At 40.4% G+C, this 20,430-nt stretch overlaps 1 protein-coding gene and 2 pseudogenes across 18 annotated transcripts in view; 2 read left to right on the forward strand and 1 right to left on the reverse strand.

Moving 5' to 3' along the window:
• The window catches only part of FAM151B (family with sequence similarity 151 member B), a 54,330-nt gene that overhangs the window by 2,068 nt on the left and 31,832 nt on the right, over positions 1-20,430 (forward strand). For 9 of the 18 annotated variants that reach the window (XR_008525326.2, XM_063724164.1, XM_054555684.2 and 6 more), the window contains exon 2: positions 12,073-12,198. The exons of 3 other annotated variants lie outside the window; for them this stretch is intronic. Coding sequence is in view for 14 of the 15 variants with exons in the window: in XM_063724164.1 (XP_063580234.1) it covers positions 12,073-12,198 (126 nt within the window). In the remaining variant the exon portion in view is untranslated. Of the gene's footprint in view, positions 1-5,299; positions 5,531-10,643; positions 11,818-12,072; positions 12,199-20,430 lie in introns of those variants that run through there. 6 more of the 18 variants (XM_054555682.2, XM_063724160.1, XM_063724161.1 and 3 more) reach the window with 3 other exon arrangements.
• Positions 8,820-9,705, reverse strand: LOC112133396 (ubiquitin-ribosomal protein eS31 fusion protein-like; annotated as a pseudogene).
• LOC112133520 (large ribosomal subunit protein uL30-like) lies at positions 10,605-11,299 on the forward strand (annotated as a pseudogene).

A 20,430-nucleotide genomic window follows, 5' to 3' on the forward strand; every position in this document is an offset into this window, starting at 1 on the left:
AAATACAAAATAATTAGCCGGGCGTGGTGGCGGCGCCTGTAGTCTCAGCTACTCCGGAGGCTGAGGCAGCAGAGTGGCGTGAACCCGGGAGGCGGAGCTTGCAGTGAGCCGAGATCGTGCCACTGCACTCCAGCCTGAGCAACAGAGAGAGACTCTGTCTCAAAACAAAAACAAAAAATTTCTTCTCATTACTGAGTTACTGATAAAACTAATTCTTAACCAGATTCTTCCGTTATATGTCATTTTTCCCCCTTAAACACACACACACACACACACACATTCTCAACATAAAAAAGTTCAAAAGGCACAATAGGATGTATAGTGAAAAGTTCCGTCTTGGCCGGGCTTGGTGGTTTACGCCTGTAATCTGAACACTTTGAAAGGCAGGAGGATCGCTTGAGCCCTGGAGTTTGGATCAGCCTGGGCAACACAGGGAGGCCTTATCTCTACAAAAGAAAACAAATAAATTAGCCAGGTATGGTGGTGGCACATACCTGTGGACCCAGCCACTCAGGAGGAGACTGAGGTGGGAGAATCGCTTGAGCCGGAGAGGCTGCAGTGAACCAAGAACATGCCAGCCTGGGCAACAGAGCCAGAGCCTTAAAAAAAATTAATAAATTCTGAAAAATCCTTACTGATGTACAATTTACATACTATTAATATACAACTTACTCATTTAAAGAGTATAATTCAGTGGTTTTAGCTTATTTACTTGATTTTAGCTTATTCACAGACTTGTGCAACAATTACCACAATTAATTTTAAAACATCTTCACCTTACAAAAAGAAACACTTCCCCATCCCCCACCCTTTAACACCCACAACTGCTATTCTTCTACTTTCTGTCTCTATGAATTTGCCTGTTCTGGACGTTTCATATAAATGGAATCATCCAATATAGACCCTCTTATGTCTGGCTTCTTCCACTTATCATAGTGTTTTCAAGATTCATCCATCTTGTAGCATGTTTCAATACTTCATTCCTTTTTACAGCCAAAAAAGGAATTGCATGAAACACCACATTTTGTTTATCCACTCATTAGTTGACGGACATTTGAGTTGTTTCCATCTTTTGGGTATAGTGAATAATGCTACTGTGAACATTTGTGTACAGGTTTTTGTGTGGACATATGGTACATTGTCTTTAATGGTAAGTCAATTCTGGTAGTCACTTTTGGAAACTGGAAGGAACCTTAATGATTGTCTAGTCCAGGGGTCAGCAAATAGCAAACTTTCTTTTTTAATTTTATTTTTAATTGACAAATAATAATTGCATATTTGTGAGATACAATGTGATGTTATGATACATGTATACATGGTAAAATGATTAAGTCAGGCTAATTAATATATCCATCACCTCACATACTTATCATTTCTTTGTAATGAGAACATTTAAAATCTACTCATTTAAGAAGTTCAAAATATATAATACACTATTATTATTATTATTATTGAGACAGGGTCTCGCTCTGTCACCCAGGCTGTGAGTGCAGTGGTGCAATCATGGCTCACTGCAGCCTTGACCTCCTGGGCTCAAGTGATCCTCCTGCCTCAGCCTCCTGAATAGCGGGGACTACAGGCACACACCACCATGCCTGAGTTATTATTATTGTTAGTTTTAGTGGTAGAGACAAGGTCTTGCTTCATTGCCCAGGCTGGTCTCGAACTACTGAGCTTAAGCAGTCCTTCCGCCTCAGCCTCCCAAAGTGCTAGAGTTACAGTTGTGAGCCAGCAGGCCTGGAATTACTAACTATAGTCACCATGCTGTGCAATAGATCTCGGGAACTTGTTCCTCCTGTCTAACTGGAACTTTGCACCCTTTGACTGACATATCCCCCTCCAATCCAATTGCCCTGGCTGCATCCCTGGCCTCTGGTAACCACTATTCTACTTTCTACTCCTAGAGCTCTACTTTTTGATATCCCAAATGTGAGACTAGGCAGTATTTTTCTTTCCATACCTGGCTTATTTCACTTAGCATACTGCCCTCCAGGTTTCTTCATTTGTCGAAGATGACGGAATTTTCTTTTTTAAGGCTGAATAGTACTCCATTGTGTATCTATACCACATTTTCTTTATCCATTTACCCGCTGATGGCGCTTAGGTTGTTTCCATATCTTAGTGGTCAGCAAACTTTTTCTGTAAAGAACCAGATATTAAATTTTGGGATTTGCAAGGCATAAATTTATGTTCCAGCTGATCAACTCTGCTATGGTAGCTGGAGAACAGCCACAGGTTGCACAGGGAAGGAGGTTGGGATAAATAGAGGGAGCATAGAGGTTTGGAGCAGCAACACGTGATTCCATATGATATTGTAGTGGTGGATACATGCCATTGTACAAGCATCCCTTGTTTTATTGTACTTCATTTTATTGTGCTTTGCAGATAATCCTTTTTTTTTTTTTTTTAACAAATTGAAGGTTTGTAGCAACCTCGTATTGAGCAAGTCTGTTGGTGCCGTATTTTTCAATAGCATGTGTTCACTTTGTGTTTGTCACATTTTGGGAATTCTTGCAATATTTCAGATTTTAAAAGTATTATATTTATTATGGTGATCTGTGATCAGTGATCTTCAAATACTACTATAATAATTGTTTTGGGGCACCACAAAGTCAAACTTAATCTGTAAATGTGGTGTGTGAGCCTTGCTGGCTTGGGCAGTGCATGCTGGCTGGCTTGGCGAGGATAAAAAATAAATAAATAAATATGGTGTGTGTTCAGACTGCTTCACCAACCAGCCATACTCCTGTCTCTCTCCCTCTCCTAGGGTCTTACTATTTGCTGAGACACAACAATATTGAAATTAGGCCAGTTAATAACCATACAATGGGTCTAAGTGTTTATGTGAAAGGAAGAGTCACCTGTTTCTCACTTAAAATTGAAAGCCAGAGGGCTGGGCACAGTGGCTTATGCCTGTAATCCCAGAACTTTGGGAGGCTGAGGTGGGAAGATCACATGAAGCCAGCAGTTCAAGACCAGCCTGGGCAATGTACCAAGACCTTGTTTCTACAAAAAATTTTAAAAATTAGCTGGCTGTGGTGGTATGCACCTGTAGTCCTAGCTACTTTGGACACCCAGGCAGGAGGATCACTTGAGCCCATGAGTTTCAGATTATAGTGAGCTATGATTGCACCATTACACACCAGTCTGGGCAACAGAGTGAGACTTGTCTCTAAAAAAAACAAAAACAAAATCAAAAGCTAGAAATGATTAAGCTTAGTGAGAAAAGCATTTAGAAAGCTGAGAGAGGCCTCTTGTGCCAAACAGCTAAGTTGTCAATACAAAGGAAAAGCTCTTGAAGAAAATTAAAAACGCCACTCCATGGAACACACAAATTATAAGAAAGCAAAACAGCCCTATTGCTGATATGGATGTTGCGGGAAGTCAAGGACCCCGAATGAAGGGACCAGCTGGAGCCGAGGCAGAAGAACATAAATTGTAAAGATTTCATGGACATTTATCACTTCCCTAATAATACTCTTATAATTTCTTATGCCTGGCTTTACTTTAATCTCTTAATCATGTTATCATCATAAGCTGAGAATGTACGTCACCTCAGGACCACTGTTGTACAAATTGATTGTAAAATGTGTGTTTGAACAATATGAAATCAGTGTACCTTAAAAAAGAACAGAATAACAGCAATTTTCAGGGAACAAGGGAAGATAACCATAAGGTCTGACTGCCTGGGAGGTCGGGCAGAATAGAGCCATATTTTCCTTCTTGCAGAAAGCCTGTAAATGGATGTGCGAGTAGGAGAGATATCGCTGAATTCTTTTCCCAGCAAGGAATAACCCTGGGGAAGGAATGCATTCCTGGGGGGAGGTCTATAGACGGCTGCTCTGGGAGTGTCTGTCTTATGCGGTTGAGATAAGGATTGAAATACACCCTGGCCTCCTGCAGGACCCTCAGGCTTACTAGGATTGGGAAATTCCAGTCTGGTAAATTCTAGTCAGACTGGTTCTCTGCTCTCAAACCCTGTTTCCTGTTAAGATGTTTATCAAGACAATATGTGCACAGCGGGACATAGACCCTCATCAGTAATTCTAATTTTGCCTTGCCTTGTGATCTTAATTGCCCTTTGAAGCATGTGATCCTTGTGACCTACTCCCTGTTCATACACCCCCTCCCCTTTTAAAATCCCTAATTAAAAACTTGCTTGTTTTGTGGCTTGGGGTCATCATCACGGTCCTACCAATATGTGATGTCACCCCTGGAGATCCAGCTGTAAAATTTCTCTCTTTGTACTCTTTCTCTTTATTTCTCAGACCAGCTGACACTCAGGGAAAATAGAAAAGAACCTACATTGAAATATTGGGGGCTGGTTCCCCCAATATATGGAGAAAGTTTGAGTGGTCTGGATAGATCAAACCAGCCACAACATTCCCTTAAGCCAAAGCCTAATCCAGAGTAAGACCCTAACTCTCATCAATTTTGTGAAGAATGTGAGAAGTACAGAAGCTACAGAAGAAAAGCTGGAGATTCTCAGAGGTTGGTTCATGAGGTTTAAGGGAAAAGGCTGTTTCTACAACAAAAAATTTCAAGGTGAAGCAGCAGGTGCTAATGGAGAAGCTACAGCAAGTGATCCAGAAGATCTAGTTAAGATCATTGATGAAAGTAGCTACACTAACAGCAGATTTTCTTTTCTCTTTCTTTCTTTCTTTCTTTCTTTCTTTTTCTTTCTTTCTTTCTTTCTCCTTCCTTCCTTCCTTCCTTCCTTCCTTCCTTCCTTCCTTCTTTTCTTTCTTTCTTTCTCTCTTTCTTGACAGGGTCTTCCTCTGTAACACAGGCTGGAGTGCAGTGGCATGATCATGGCTAATTGCAGCCTTGACCTCCTGGGTTCAATCGATCCTCCCACCTCAGCCCCTCAAGTAGCTGGAACTATAGGCACACACCACCACAGCCTACTAATTTTTGTATTTTTTTGTAGAGACAGGATTTCGTCATGTTGCCCCAGCTGGTCTCGAACTCCTGGGCTCAAGTGATCCTCCCACCTCAGCCTCCCAAAGAGCTGGGACTGCAAGCATGAGCCACTGTGCAGAGCCAACAATAGATTGTCAGTGTAAATAAAACAGCCTTCTATTGTAAGAAGATGCCATTAGAACTTTCATTGCTAGACGGGAAAAGCCAATAGTTGGCTTAAAAGCTTCAAAAGACAGGCTGACTTTCTTGTTAGGGCTAATGCAGCTGGTGACTTTAAGTGGAAGCCAGTGCTTTAAGTGGAAGCCAGATTTACTATACTGAAAATCACAGGGTCCTTAAGAATTATGCTACATCTACTTCTCTGCCTGTGCTCTAGAAACGTAACAACAAAGCCTGGATGACAGCACGTCTGTTTATAGCATGATTTACAGAATATTCTAAGCCCACAGTGGGGACCTGCTGCTCAGGAAAAAAAAGATTTCTTTCAAGATATTACTGTTCATTGACAAGGCACCTGGTCACCCAAGAGCTCTGATGGAGATGTGCAAAGAGATTGATGTTGTTTTCCTGCATGCTTGCATCTATTCTGCAGCCCATGGATCAAAGGGTAATCTTGACTTTCAAGTCTTATTATTTGAGAAATGTTTTGTAAATCTATAGCTGCCATAGATAGTGATTCCTCTGATGGATGTGGGCAAAGAGTCATCATCCTAGATTCCATCAAGAAGATTTGTGATTAATGGGAGAAGGTAAAAATATCAACATTAACAGGAGTTTGGAAGAAGTTGATTCCAACTCTCGTGGGTGACTTTGAGGGATGCAAGACTTCAGTAGAGGATGTAACTGCAAATATGATAGAAATAGCAAGAGAAGGCGGGGCACAGTGGCTCATGCCTGTAATCCCAGCACTTTGGGAGGCTGAGGCAGGCGGATCATGAGGTCAGGAGATCGAGACCATCCCGGCTGACACAGTGAAACCCCGTCTCTACTAAAAATGCAAAAAATCAGCCGGGCGTGGTGGCAGACACCTGTAGTCCCAGCTACTCGGGTGGCTGAGGCAGGAGAATGGCATGAACCCAGGAGGCAGAGCTTGCAGTGAGCCGAGATCGTGCCACTGCACTCCAGCCTGGGCGAAAGAGCGAGACTCCATCTCAAAAAAAAAAAAAAAAAAGTAAGAGAACTAGAATTAGAATGGAGCCTGAAGATGTGACTACATTATTGCAATTTTATGATAAGACTTCAATGAACTAGGAGTTCCTTCTTATGTATGAGCAAAGACAGTATTTTCTTGAGATGTAATCTACTTCTGGTGAAGATGCTGTGAACATTGTTGAAATAACCACAGATGATAAAGAATATTACATACACTTAGTTTTTAAAGCAGCGGCAGAGTTTGAGAGAATTGACTCTCATTTTGAAAGTTCTCCTGTGGGTAAAATGCTATCAAACAGCATTGTGTGCTACAGAGAGATCTTTCATGAAAGGAAGAATCCACTGATGTCGATAACTTCATTGCCTTATTTTAAGAAATTGTCACAGCCGCCACAAGCCTTCAGCAGCCACCACCCTGATTGGTCAATAGCCATCACCATTGAGGCAAGACCCTCCACCAGTCAAAAGATTACAGCTAGCGGAAGGCTCAGATGATTGTTAACACTTTTTAGCAATAAAGTATTTTAAAATTAAGGTATGCACTTTTTTTTAGACATCATGCTATTGTACAACTAATAGGCTACAGCATAACAGTGAAAACATAACTTTTATATGTACTGGGAAACCAAAAATTGTGTGACTTGCTTTATTGTGATACTCACTTTATTCCAGTGGCCCATAACTGAACCTGCTATCTCAGATGTACACCTAGACATCTGTCAAAACCTATAAAATGTGTGACACCAAGAGTGAATTCTAATGTAAACTATGGACTTTAGTTAATAACAAAATGTCAGTATTGGCTCATCTATTCTAACAGACATACCACACTAATGCAAGATGTTAAAAATTGGGGAGCTTTAAATAAAAGCAATTTTTTAATTACCAAAAAAGCAAAAACCAGGGAAATTGAAGGAAGAGTGGGGATGACATGGGAACTTTGCTCTTTTTGCTTAATTTTTTTGTTTGTTTTTTGAGACGGAGTCTTGCTCTGTCACCCAAGCCGGAGTGCAGTGGTGTGATCTCGGCTCACTGCAACCTCTACCTCCTGGGTTCGAGCTATTTCCCTGCCTCAGACTCCTGAGTAGCTGGGACTACAGACGTGAGCCACCACACCCAGCTAATTTTTGTATTTCTAGTAGAGAAGGGGTTTCAACATATTGTCCAGGCTGGTCTCAAACTCCTGATCTCAGATGATTTGCCCACCTCGACCTCCCAAAGTGCTGGGATTACAGGCGTGAGCCACCATGCCCAGCCTAATTTTTTTCTGTAAATGAAAACTGCTCAAAAGGCCAGGCACGGTGGCTCACACCTATAATCTCAGCACTTTGGGAGGCAAAGGGCGGCAGATTGCTTGAGGCCAGGAGTTTGAGAACAACCTGGCCAACGTGGTGAAACACCATTTCTACTAAAAATACAAAAAGCAGCCAATGTAATGGTGCATGTCGGTAATCCTAGCTGTTCAGAAGGCTGAAGCATAAGAATTGCTTGAACACAGGAGGCGGAGATTGCAGTGAGCTGAGATCATGCCCCTGCACTCCAGCCTGAGTAACAGAGCAAGACTCTGGCTCAAAACAAAAACAAAAACAAAAACAAAAAACAACAAACAAAACCAATAAAAAAGTACTCAAAAACTCAATCTTAAAAAAGTTGCAACTATTTTTGCCTTTCTCTTGGCCCTGTTTTCAGAGTTACAGCCTGTTTAAATAATAATACTAAGACCTTAGATCATAGGTAATTGGATCCTCTTTAAGTTTTAAGATATATACAGTCGTGGCTTAAATACAAACTAACAATTTCACTTAGTAAAAGGGTAAGGAAAACTTCTTACTTTAAATTTTTTTAAATTCTAGAGTCCTGGTATTTTATTATTACTCTGTAAGTTGCCTTTATAAAAATTCTGAATGCAGTATGTTTAGTTGAAAAGTGCTGTGGAAGGAAGGGGAACATCACACACCGGGGCCTGTCGTGGGGTGGAGGGAGGGGGGAGGGAAAGCATTAGGAGATATACCTAATGTAAATGATGAGTTAATGGGTGCAGCACACCAACATGGCACATGTATACATATGTAACAAACCTGCATGTTGTGCACATGTACCCTAGAACTTAAATAAAAAATAAATAAATAAATAAAAAGTGCTGTGGAAATATCCAATATGAACCATTAACCAACATTTAGGTTTTTCTGGTAACGTCATGCTTATCAGTCCTCTAAATCATTTGGTATATCTCAAAACCTTCATTTTTAACAGCCATGTTAGTCACATATTCTATCATGCATATGTACTGTGATTTAATTATTTTCCTATTGTTGGACATTTGTTACAGCCAATCAATAATGTGCCTTCTAAAATGGCTACCTTAATATTTTAAAGAATGATGGCCATGTGTTGCCATCTTAGTATGAAAGGTCTGTGACTCTATTATATATGCCAAATAGGGCCACGTGTTTTGAGTGGGAGACTGCTTTGGGGATAGTGGATCCTCCACCTAACTGTCCTTTTTTTTTTTTTTTTTTTAATTCTGCAGCCCAGTTTTAGAAGTGATTGCTAAGTCCCATGTATGCCCATGTATGTTAGTTAGAATTTGTCTTTATATGCCCCTCCATTCTCTGATCAAATTTTACTTTTTCTCAATATCTTATCAGCACTTTCCGATAGTCATTTTTAGGTTTAAGGTTTTTGGTATTTGGGGGGCTTTTAAAAAAGATGTTAGCTCATGTCTTTTATTAACTCATAGACAATTACTTGTCTTCTGGTTTGTTGAAGCAGTAAGTCAGACAACATTTGCCACAATAATGTCTGTCAAAGTAGCTTGCCATAAACACTCCAGCACCATCTGAATGTCAGTCTCGACAAAGGTAACTAATCTTGCCATTCTCTTCCACCTTATAGTATTTCAGGACAGCCAGCTTCACCTTCTTTCTCTTGTATTTATTATTCTTGGGAGTGGTGTAAGACTTCTTCCTTTTCTTAGCACCACCACAAACTCTCAACCCAAGATGAAGAGTAGACTCCTTTTGAATGTTGTAGTCAGACAGAGTACCTCCATTTTCCAGTTGCTTGCCAGCAGAGATCCGTTTTTGCTGATCAGGAGGAATTCCTGGATTTTGGCCTTTACCTTTTCTATTGTGTCCGAGGGTTCAACCTTGAGGGTAGTGGTCTTCCCCAGAAGGGTTTTTACGAAATCTGCATTTTGGTGGCAGCTCCACCACAGATGGCAGATGGAAAAAAAAAAAAAAAAGTAGTTTTAGGTTTTTAACTGTTGTTAGGCAGAGTTAACAAACAAATAATTAACAGAGGAAAGAATCTCATGCATGGGGAATTTGCAGCCACTTGCTAGGCTCTTAATAAATGTTTGAAGCATGAACAAGGATTAGGGAGGTAAAATTATGGACGACTTTTTTTCATCATTTTCTTCTTTTATGTTATGATATAGTATGGAATAGATCTGGGTTCAGATATTTTTGCTACCACTTACCTTAGTCTTGGTTAACTCACAAGTTTTAATGCTTAATCAAGAGAAAATATGTTATACCAAAAAGTAGTTGAAAGATATGAGAATTATGTATATTGCACACGCTAGATAAACTTATGAATGCTAATTCAAGAGATTACTTGCTCACTCATATAGATGTTGCTGAGAATAATCTGAAGGTAGATAATGCAGTAAGATATGCAATTTAAATATTAAATTGTTAATATAAATATAGAATGGGGTTTCAGGTAGAGAAAACAATTAAGTGTGTAAAACTTAGAATTTTAAATATAGCTTTGGCTTTACATCAGTTTTCCTTATATTTCTGGGACCAGCATTGTAGATAACATCATATGAAATTTCCAGCTTTTAAATATCTGCTTTGGTTTTATTTTCTTCCTACATTCTTACGCTTCTGATGTTCAGACTATCCTTTATGTCTACTAATTATTACATTATATAATATATAACATGTTTATATATATTGTATACTTGCCACATCATAATACTTGTTCTTTGTTTTTAAAATCTTATATTTTCCCCAGCCTAACTACTTTGTTATTATCCCTCAATATCTTGTCTGTTCTTTGTTAAATTTTTTTTTTTACTCCATAACTCAGCAATCCCTTTTCTGGGCACATACCCAAAGGAAATGAAATCACCACTTTGTAAAGATATCTGCACTCCCATGTTCATTGCAGCATTATTTACAGTAGCCAAGGTATGGAAGCAACAAGTGTTTGTTGATAGATGAATGAATAAATAAACTGTGGTACATAGATAAAATGGAATATTATTCAGAATAATATTCAGAATGGAATCTCATTCAGAAGAATGAGAACTTACCATTTTCCACAACATGGATGAGCCCGGAGGACATTAAGTGAAATAAGCCAGACACAGAAAGAAAAATAGTGTATGATCTCACTTATATGTGGAATAAAAAAAAATCAAATATAACAGAAATAGGTGACAAAACAATGGCTATGGGGAGGGGGAAGCAGAGGAAATGGGGTGATGTAGGTTAGAGCATACAGAACAGATACATAAGATGAGCAAGTTGCCTCTTTTTCCGGCTGGAACCATGGAGAGTGTAGAAGAGAAAGAGAAGGTTCCTGCTGTGCCAGAAACCCTTAAGAAAAAGCAAGGGAATTTCGCAGAGCTGAAGATCAAGTGCCTGAGAAAGAAGTTTGCCCAAAAGATGCTTCGAAAGGCAAGGAGGAAGCTTATCTGTGAAAAAGCAAAACACTATCACAAGGAATATAGGCAGATATACAGAACTGAATTTTGAATGGCAAGGATGGCAAGAAAAGCTGGCAACTTCTGTGTACCTGCAGAACCCAAATTGGCATTTGTCCTCAGGATCAGAGGTGTCAATGGTGTGAGCCCAAAGATCCGAAAGGCGTTGCAGCTTCTTCGCCTTCATCAAATCTTCAGTGGAGCCTTTGTGAAGCTCAACAGGCTTCAGTTAACATGCTGAGGATTGTAGAGCCATATATTGCATGGGGGTACCCAAATCTGAAGTCAGTGAATGAACTATTCTACAAGCGTGGTTATGGCAAAATCAATAAGAAGCGAATTGCTTTAACAGATAACACTTTGATTGCTCGATCTCTTGGTAAATATGGCATCATCTGCATGGAGGATCTGATTCATGAGATCTATGCTGTTGGAAAACACTTCAAAGAAGCAAATAACTTACTGTAGCCCTTCAAATTATCTTCGCCATGAGGCAGAATGAAGAAAAAGACCATCCATTTTTATTTTATTTTATTTTATTTTTAAGTCTCACTCTGTCACCCAGGCTGGAGTGCAGTGGCGTGATCTCGGATCACTGCAACCTCTGCCTTCCATGTTCAAGCGATTCTCCTGCCTCAGCCTCTGGAGTAACTGGGATTACAGGCATGCGCCACCACACCTGGCTATTTTTTTTTTTTTGTATTTTTGTTAGAGACAGGGTTCCACCATGTTGGCCAGGCTGGTCTCGAACTCCTGACCTCAAGTAATCCACCCGCCTTGGCCTCCCAAAGTGCTGGGATTATACGCATGAGCCACCACGCCCGGCCGAGAGACCACCCATTTTGTAGAAGGTGGAGATGCTGGCAACAGGGAGGACCAGATCAACAGGCTTATTAGAAGAATGAACTAAGATGTCTACCATGATTATTTTTCTAAGCTGGTCAGTTAATAAACAGTACCTGCTCTCACATTGAAAAAAAAAAGATGAACAAGTCAAGATCTAATGTGCAACATGAGGACTCCAGGTAATAAAACTGTACTGTATATAAGGGATTCATGTTAAATGAGATTTTAGCTGTTCTTGCCACACACAGAGAAAACAGATATGTAAGATGATGGATATGTTAATTTGCTTCATTATAGTAACCTTTTTACTATCTATCTATATATATATCACAAAACAGCATATGTGTATCTTAAATATACACAATGAAATTAATTTAAAAAATTTTATCCTTTAAAAAACAATATCACTTTTCATGTAAATACTGTTATTTTAGGATCTTGGAGTGAAAATATACTGGAATATTTTCTGAGAAATAGGCAGATTACAGCAGAAGACGGCGCTGAGATCACCTGGTATCATGCAGCTAACCACAAGGCACAAACGAATGAGGCACTGAAAAGTAAGTCAGTACAGTTACTTGTAATTTACTTTGGATAATAGATTAATTCAACTTCTTTTTTGATATCTAGGTATATTTGCAGATACTAGAGACAGGTGATCCAAGTGTAAGTTCCAGGCTGACATGAGTATTTTATTTATTTTTATTTTTATTTATTATTTAATTATTATTTATTCATTTTTAGAGACATAGTCTCTCTCTGTTGCCCAGGCTGGAATACAAAGGTGTAATCACAGCTCATTGCAGGCTCAAACTCCTGGGCTCAGGTAATCTGTGAGCCATCATACCAGGCTGAACATTTTTATAAAGTGTTTCATTTTGTTTACAAAATGGACAAATTGCATAATGAAAGAATTTTCTTATTTTCCAGAAGCAATTTGCCTGTTATGTCTGATTCGAAACTCTCATATATTATTATATTTTCTTATGTATCTAGTGATTTGAGTAAAACTTTTAAGATCAGGACCATGTATCTTACATATTTTTATGTCTTTCATCATGTACTAATGAGAAACCCACTCAATATTTGTTCAATGGATGGATGAAGGCATTGTATACCAATTTATAATTAATAATTAATAAATAATTGGGCAATATTTATGCCTAAGCTGGAAATCAAGTCTTTGGTTTACTGATTCAACCTGTAATCATTGTATGTATATCCCTTCATTATACAGATGAACATTATAGCAGTGTTTCTCAACCTTTTCCTATAAAGTGCTCATGTTAGCTGCAGCAGGAAAGGAGAATGAAAGCATATCACCACAGGGCCGGGGCAGAGCTTGCAGTACCTGGTCCAACAAGAAATTACCTTGAAATTCCATATTTTATTATAAAAGTGTACGCATTTTTGCATCCTAATCCATTATATATCTCAGCTTCTTTTACTGTCAAAACACTGTTTTAAATTGTATTTTTCTCCTCAAAAGGAAGAATTTTGTCTTGTTTCATATTGAATCCTTAATGCCTAAAACAGTACGTAGCACATAATAACTACACAATGATTATTTAGTAAATGAATTTTAGCAAAATTGATGCCTCAGGAAATGGTTGATTAATGATTGCCAGGAACTGTAAGGAGTCAGTGCTAATGAGTACAGCGTTTCTTTTTTGGATGATGAAATTTTTCTAGAATTAGAGAGTGGTTATAGTTGCATAACCTTCTGAATACACTAAATAAAAACCACTAAAGGGTTCACTTTAAAAGGGTGAATTTTATAGTATGTAAATTATGTCTCAGTTTTTAAAAATGGAAAAAATGATAGGAAAGGAAGAAATAAAACCATTATTCACAGTCAATATGATTGTGTATATAGAAAACAAAAAAATTCTATAGATATGTGATCATAATAAATAGGTGAACTTAGAAAATCTCAGGATGTGATCAGGACGCTGGCTCATGCCTGTAATCCCAGCACTTCGGGAAGCAAAGGTGGGTGGATCATTTGACCCCAGGAGTTGAAAATCAGCCTAGGCAACATAGTGAGACCCTGTCTCTACAAAAAATAGAAAAATTAGCTGGGCATGGTGGCATGTACCTGTAGTCACAGCTACTCAGGAAGCTGAGTCAGGAGGATCGATTGAGCCCAAGAGGTGGAGGCTGCAGTGAGCTGTGATTGCGCCATTGCACTCCAACCTAGGTGACAGAGTGAGGACCTTGTCTCAAAAAAAGAAAAGAAAATCTCAGGATTCAAGGTCAAAATAGAAAATAAATTCTGTTTTTCTCTAACAACTGAAAATCTAGAAATACAACTTAAAAAATTGTACAATTTGTATAATATAGTATATACAAAGCCCTTTTGCCATCATAGCCTGGGGATGGTGAAAAGTTACTTTTGCTATGCTGAACAGGAGTTGATGAAGAAAGGCAAAGTCTGGCCATGGTCACAAGCTGGAGCTCCTGTGGGAGAGGCAACGTATGCCTTGATACACAGACTTCCTCCTCTGGCTGTCCCTGTTATATGAGACTATTAGAACCATGCAGTCTCCCAAGCAGAAGTGTGCCCTGACTTTTAAAAGTCTTCTACCCACAGGCTATGGATGGAAGAGTAGGGAGAGGGGCTGGGCAGCTTCTGTATCTTCTGTGTCTCCAGGCCAGGTCTCCCTCTCTTGTTAGGACTGTTAATATTAGTCTATCCAACTGCTTATTGATGTTTCCACTTAGAGATCTCTCATGCGTCTCAAATTTACGTTATCCAAAGTGAGATTCTTGACTGTATTTACTAACCTGCACTTCCTGTGACCTTTCCTGTCTCAGGAAATGGCACCACAATCTACTTAGATGTTTCAACCAGAAATCTAGATGCCATTTTTTCGCTCCTTTCTTTATTCTTGTATCTAATATCCAATCGTAATGATTCTATTCCAAAATGCATTTTGAATTAGTCCACATCTTTCCATCTCTCTTATCATTCACCAGGATTTCTTGCTCGTACTGCTGGAGTTTCCCCTTTTTTTCATGTAGGAGACCTTAGGAACATACTTTACATGGGCCCAGAGACTCCTCAACTTGCCCATTTACTGATTTTTTTTTCTATCTATTGGAAATAATGGAATTAGCAGACTGCGACTAATACTCTTTTTTTTTTGAGATGGAGTCTCGATCTGTCGCCAGGCTGGAGTGCAGTGGCGTAATCTACGCTCACTGCAACCTCTGCCTCCCGGGTTCAAGCCATCCTCCTGCCTCAGCCTCTGAGTAGCCGGGACTACAGGCGTGTGCCACCATGCCCAGCGAATTTTTGTATTTTTAGTAGAGATGGGGTTTCACCATGTTGGCTAGGATGCTCTCCATCTCCTGATCTTGTGATCTGCCCGCCTTGACCTCCCAAAGTGCTGGGATTAGACTATCACTCTTAAATGAAAGATTTCAAGCTTTTGTGCCCCTTTATAACCACACTGATAAAGGAGACCTACAACCCCCTTCCCCAACTTCATCCTGAGAAAATAATAAAAGACTAGATCGTCTATCTTTCTGCAAATTCACTTGCCCTGTTGTCCTTGCAGAGGTTTGGCCATAGGATAAAAGAACAACTTCTCTGTATCTGCCCTCCCCCTGGTGAGATAAGCCACACAAACATCAGGACTCAGCACTATTCACATGGTTGAAGAATTCCACCTTTGGCAGAGGGCTGGAAGCTGTTTGGATAGTACCTGGACATTGCTTAGAATTGCATTTGATAGAGAATAAAAGGAGTATAAAACTCTTTGATTGGTCTTGGTGTTTTGGTGTTTATTTCTTTATTTTTATTTTTTGTAGAGAGTCTGGTCCCAAACTCCTGGCTTCAAGCAATCCTCCTGCCTCAGCCTCCCAAAGTGCTGGGATTACAGGTGTGAGCACCACACTCAGCCATTTTGTTATTTTATGCTTTGCCTCACTGTAATTAAAAGATCCTAAATATGGTGTAGCTTAGAGAAGAGAGACATAGCAAACATCCACTGAGTTCTTCTTTTTTTTTTTTTTTGAGACAGAGTCTCGCTCTGTCACCCAGGCTGGAGTGCAGTGGCACGATCTCGGCTCACTGCAAGCTCTGCCTCCGGGGTTCACACCATTCTCCTGCCTCAGCCTCCCAAGTAGCTGGGACTACAGGCGCCCACCACCACGCCCGGCTAATTTTTTGTATTTTTAGTAGAGATGGGGTTTCACCATATTAGCCAGGATGGTCTCGATCTTCTGACCTCGTGATCTGCCCACCTCGGCCTCCCAACGTGCTGGGATTACAGGCGTGAGCCACCACACCCAGCCACATCCATTGAGTTCTTACTGCATCACCAGTCCCCTTTTCTTTCTTCCTATAAGAACTTTTTTTTTTTTGAGATGGAGTCTCGCACTGTCATCCAGGCTGGAGGGAAATGGCACAATCTCGGCTCACTGCAACCTCTGCCTCCTGTATTCACGTGATTCTCCTGCTTCAGCCTCCCGAGTAGCTGGGATTACAGGCTCACACCACCACACCCGGCTAATTTTTTGTATTTTTATAGAGACGAGGTTTCACTGTGTTGGCTAGACTGGTCTTGAACTCCTGACCTCATGATCCTCCTGCCTCGGCCTCCCAAAGTGCTGGGATTACAGGTGTGAGCCACCACGCCCAGCAAAGAAATTTACTTTTATTAAGGTATCCATTTCTGCTCCATACAAGCATATGGAAACTGGTTCCATTTGTAGCTCCGGGGGTGGATTACAATAAGTTAATCAGCACTTGAAGTTTTCCTGATGATTCATATTGCTCCCATGGTGGGCAAGTGATCAAACTGGGCTCAATTAGACTCAAGTAAAGTAATTATATCTATAATTACAAAAGAAGTTTTATATCTTAAAATTGAAATATGTGAACATGAAAATATGTAGCCCTAGTGGTTATTGGTAGCTGTCTTAAAATCATGAGATGAAATTAGCCTTACGATGAAGACAACACCAAGGACAGTGAAGAAAAGAGACATAAAGATCACGATAACATCACTGAGCTGCTGGTTGTACCACACTTAAAGCTCACCTGACCCCTGGACTTTTAGTTATTTGAGATGATAAATCTACTAGCTTGAATCTGAATTTCTATTTATTTGCAGCCAGAAGCACCCAATAGATCTATGAGTCCATCCTAACTGGATAGATTATTTTCCCTGCTTCCACACTTGCCCCTGTCCAGTTTATTTTCTACCCAGCATCCCAAGTGGTATATTTAAACATAGATCAAGCCTCTTTATTGGTCTCAAATGGTGTTCCATTTAAAATATTTAATATAATTGCTAGATAGAAACATGTTTGGTTCTACTGCTCTGGTTTCCAAGAGGAGAGATTTTTTTCCCTAAAGGCTTTGACCTCTTGCCTCACTGTTTATTTCTGTCACAGAGGTGGAGAGATTGTTTTGGTTTGTAGTTCTTGACTGGGTGGAGCTAATCTATCAAACGCACTAGGCCCAGCAAGGTGGCTCACACCTGTAATCCCAGCACTTTGGGAGGTCGAGACCAGCCTGGCCACCATGGTGAAACTCCGTCTCTACTAAAAATACAAAAATTAGCTGCGCATGGTGGTGCACGCCTGTAGTCCCAGCTGTTCGGGAGGCTGAGGCAGGAGAATCGCTTGAACCCAGGAAGCAGACGTTGCAGTGAGCCAAGATCATGCCACTGCACTCCAGCCTGGGTAACAGGGTGAGACTCCATCTCAAAAAAAAAATGTGCTGGACAAGGGAGTGAGCTCTTCTCTTCCACTGGGAAGCAGCCATCTGGATATTTGTATTTGTTAGAACTTTGCTTCAAAGGAGTTGTTCCAAGATTGGGACTAGAGGGTGACTGTGGCAGTTAGCGGGTAGCAGACACAGGCTTATTTAGTTCTCAACTAAGCTGTGTAGCAGACACAGGCTTATTTAGTTCTCAACTAAGCTGTGTCCTCTGACCTAGCTTTAGAGGTAATACAAGTATACTTTGATCCCTGTCTACTTAACTTGGCTATTTTATTTCTCAAGATCCATTTGGAGGCCAGGCGTGGTGGCTCACGCCTGTAATCCCAGCACTTTGGGAGGCCGAGGCAGGCGGATTACTTGAGATCAGGAGTTTGAGACCAGCCTGGGCAACATGGAGAAATCCTGTCTCTACTAAAAATACAAAAATTAGCTGGGCATGGTGGTGCATGCCTGTAATCCCAGCTACTTGGGAGGCTGAGGCAGGAGAATCGCTTGAACCCGGGAGACAGAGGCTGCAGTGAGCTGAGATCATGCCACTGCATTCCAGCCTGGGTGACAGAACGAGACTTTGTCTCAAAACAAACAAACAAAAAAACAGATCCATTTGGAGAAAGGGGTGCTATTTATTGGCATCTTCAAACTACCTCAATAACCTGAAGGCCCTGCACAGACTGGCCTGTGTCTCCACGTCCACCTTCACAGTGTTTTCACATTCCTAGAAATTCCCACACTGGCCTCACAGCAGTGCCTCGCCTGGCTACACTCCCTCCTCCTTGGGTTGTCATACACATTCTTTCCTGGAAAGCTCTTTTTCCCACGCTCTGCCTTGCTAACCCCTTAAGCTGATCCTTTGGTATCGGCTGAATTGTCACTTCCTCAAAAAGACTTTTCCTGACTCCAGAATCAAAATTCAGGGAAGCACCTTCCTTTGTGGCCTTTTGTGACTAGCTTCTTTCAATTAGTATGTTTTCAAAGTTCAGCTGTTTTCTAGTGTGTATCAGTTCTTTATTCCTTTTTATGGCTGAATCATTTTTGTGTGTGGATATACCACATTTTGTTTATCCATTCATCAACTGATAGACATTGGTTGTTTCCCTTTTTTGCTACTATGATTACTGCTGCTATGAACATTCACATACAGGTGTTTTTGTAGACATGCGTTTTCAGTTCTCTTGCTTATATGTCTAGGAGTAGAATTGCTGGGTCATATGGTAACTATATGTTTAACTTTTTAAAGAACTGCCAAACTTTTCCAAAGTGCCTGCTCCCTTTTACATTCCTCCTAGCAGTGTGGATAAGGGTTCTAGTTTCTCCACATCTTTGCCAACACTTGTTATTGTACTTTTTTTCTTTAAATTATAGCCAGCTAAGTGTATATGAATTGGTGTCTCATTGTGGTGTAGATTTGCATTCCCTAAAGACTAATGCTGGTGAGCATCTCTTTGTGTGCTTTTTGGAAATTGGCTTATATTTGCAGCTGAGTAGCTTTCTTAGCCTGTTCCCTGCCTGTAGAAATTTGGGAGCCCACAGACCTCTTTTCATTTTGAACTATCTCTGTCCTTTTGTGTCCAAGTAGATATACCTCCCTTAAAAATATAGTGGGCTTTTAATATATTAAATTTAATCAGAGGCCACACCCCCAAGTCTCTTTGAGGTAGTCCTCTCTCTACTTTAGTATGCAAGTTAAAGTGCAGTGGACAACACCCTTAAGATTCCAGAAGATTCCATATCTAGCTATGTGGCTACATGAGGCACCTTTCTGAGGGCTTAATAAAGGGTCATATGGTTGTACCCTTGGCTTGATATTGACACTGAGGCCATATTTTACTGGTGGTGCTATGGTTTGAATGTTTGTTCCATCCAAAACTCATGTTGAAATTTTTTGTTTTTTTTAAGAGACAACGTCTCGCTCTGTCACCCAGGCCGTAGTGCAGTGATGCAATCACAGCTCACTACAGCCTTGACCTCTTAGGCTTAAGCGATTCTCCCTCCTCAGCCTTCTAAGTAGCTGGGACTACAGGTGTGTGCCACCAGCATGCCTGGCTAATTTTTTTTTTTTTTTTTTCCAGTAGAGATGAGGTCTCACTATGTTGCCCAGGCTGGTCTTGAACTCCTATGCTCAAGTGATCTCCTCCCGCCTCTGCCTCCCAAAGTGCTGGGATTACAGGAGTGAGCCACCACTCTGGCTTCATGTTGAAATTTAATTGCCAGTGTAACACTACTGTGAGGTGATTAGGCCATGAGGGATCCACCTTCATGGGTGGGTTTAATGCCATATTTAAAGGACTTTGGAAAGTGGGTGTTCTCTCCCTCTGCCTTCCACCAGGTGAAAATGCAGTGAGAAGGCCCTCTTTAAGTATCAGCACTTTGATATTGGATTTCCCAGCCTCCAGAATGGTGAGCCAATAAATGTCTGTTTATTATAAATTACCCAGTCTATGTTATTCTGTCATCACAGTATAACACAGACTAAGACAGGCAACACCCTAGATTTAACTTTTGGCCCGAGACTGTCTCTTACTTTGAGAATCTCTTGCCAGCTGGAGAGGACAGGAATAAGAAACAGTTTTATTTTTGAATTCAGAAAGTCCTGATTTGGAAATATTTTCTCTATATGCTGCTGAAAATCTGAAACGTTAATTATTTAGCTTAGCTCTTTCTTCTCATTCTTTATTATGAGCAGTTAAAAGAAGCCAGTTGCCACTTTCACCATTTCCCCAGAAACCTCTTTAGCCAAATCCACAGATTCATTGGGTATCCTCTCTATCTTCCACCAGTTGCTACAGTGACAGTGTTGCCAGAAGTTTTACCACTATGGAAAACAATAAAATGAGCTTATTGTTCTCAAGCTTCCAATAAGAATTTCTGCACTGCTCTTCCAGCTTCCATGAACAGTTCCCTCCTTGCCTTTCTTAGCCTCCACCAGGTCACAAAGCCAATGCCACATGTTTCATGTTTTTGATATGGCAACACTCCACTTCCAGCTACCTATTACTTTTTATCTATTGCTATGTAATAGAATACCCAAAAATGAGTGACTTAAAATAGCAGTGCT

This window comes from Pongo abelii, chromosome 4, assembly GCF_028885655.2.
Source record: "Pongo abelii isolate AG06213 chromosome 4, NHGRI_mPonAbe1-v2.0_pri, whole genome shotgun sequence".
Taxonomy (NCBI): Eukaryota; Metazoa; Chordata; class Mammalia; order Primates; family Hominidae; genus Pongo; species Pongo abelii.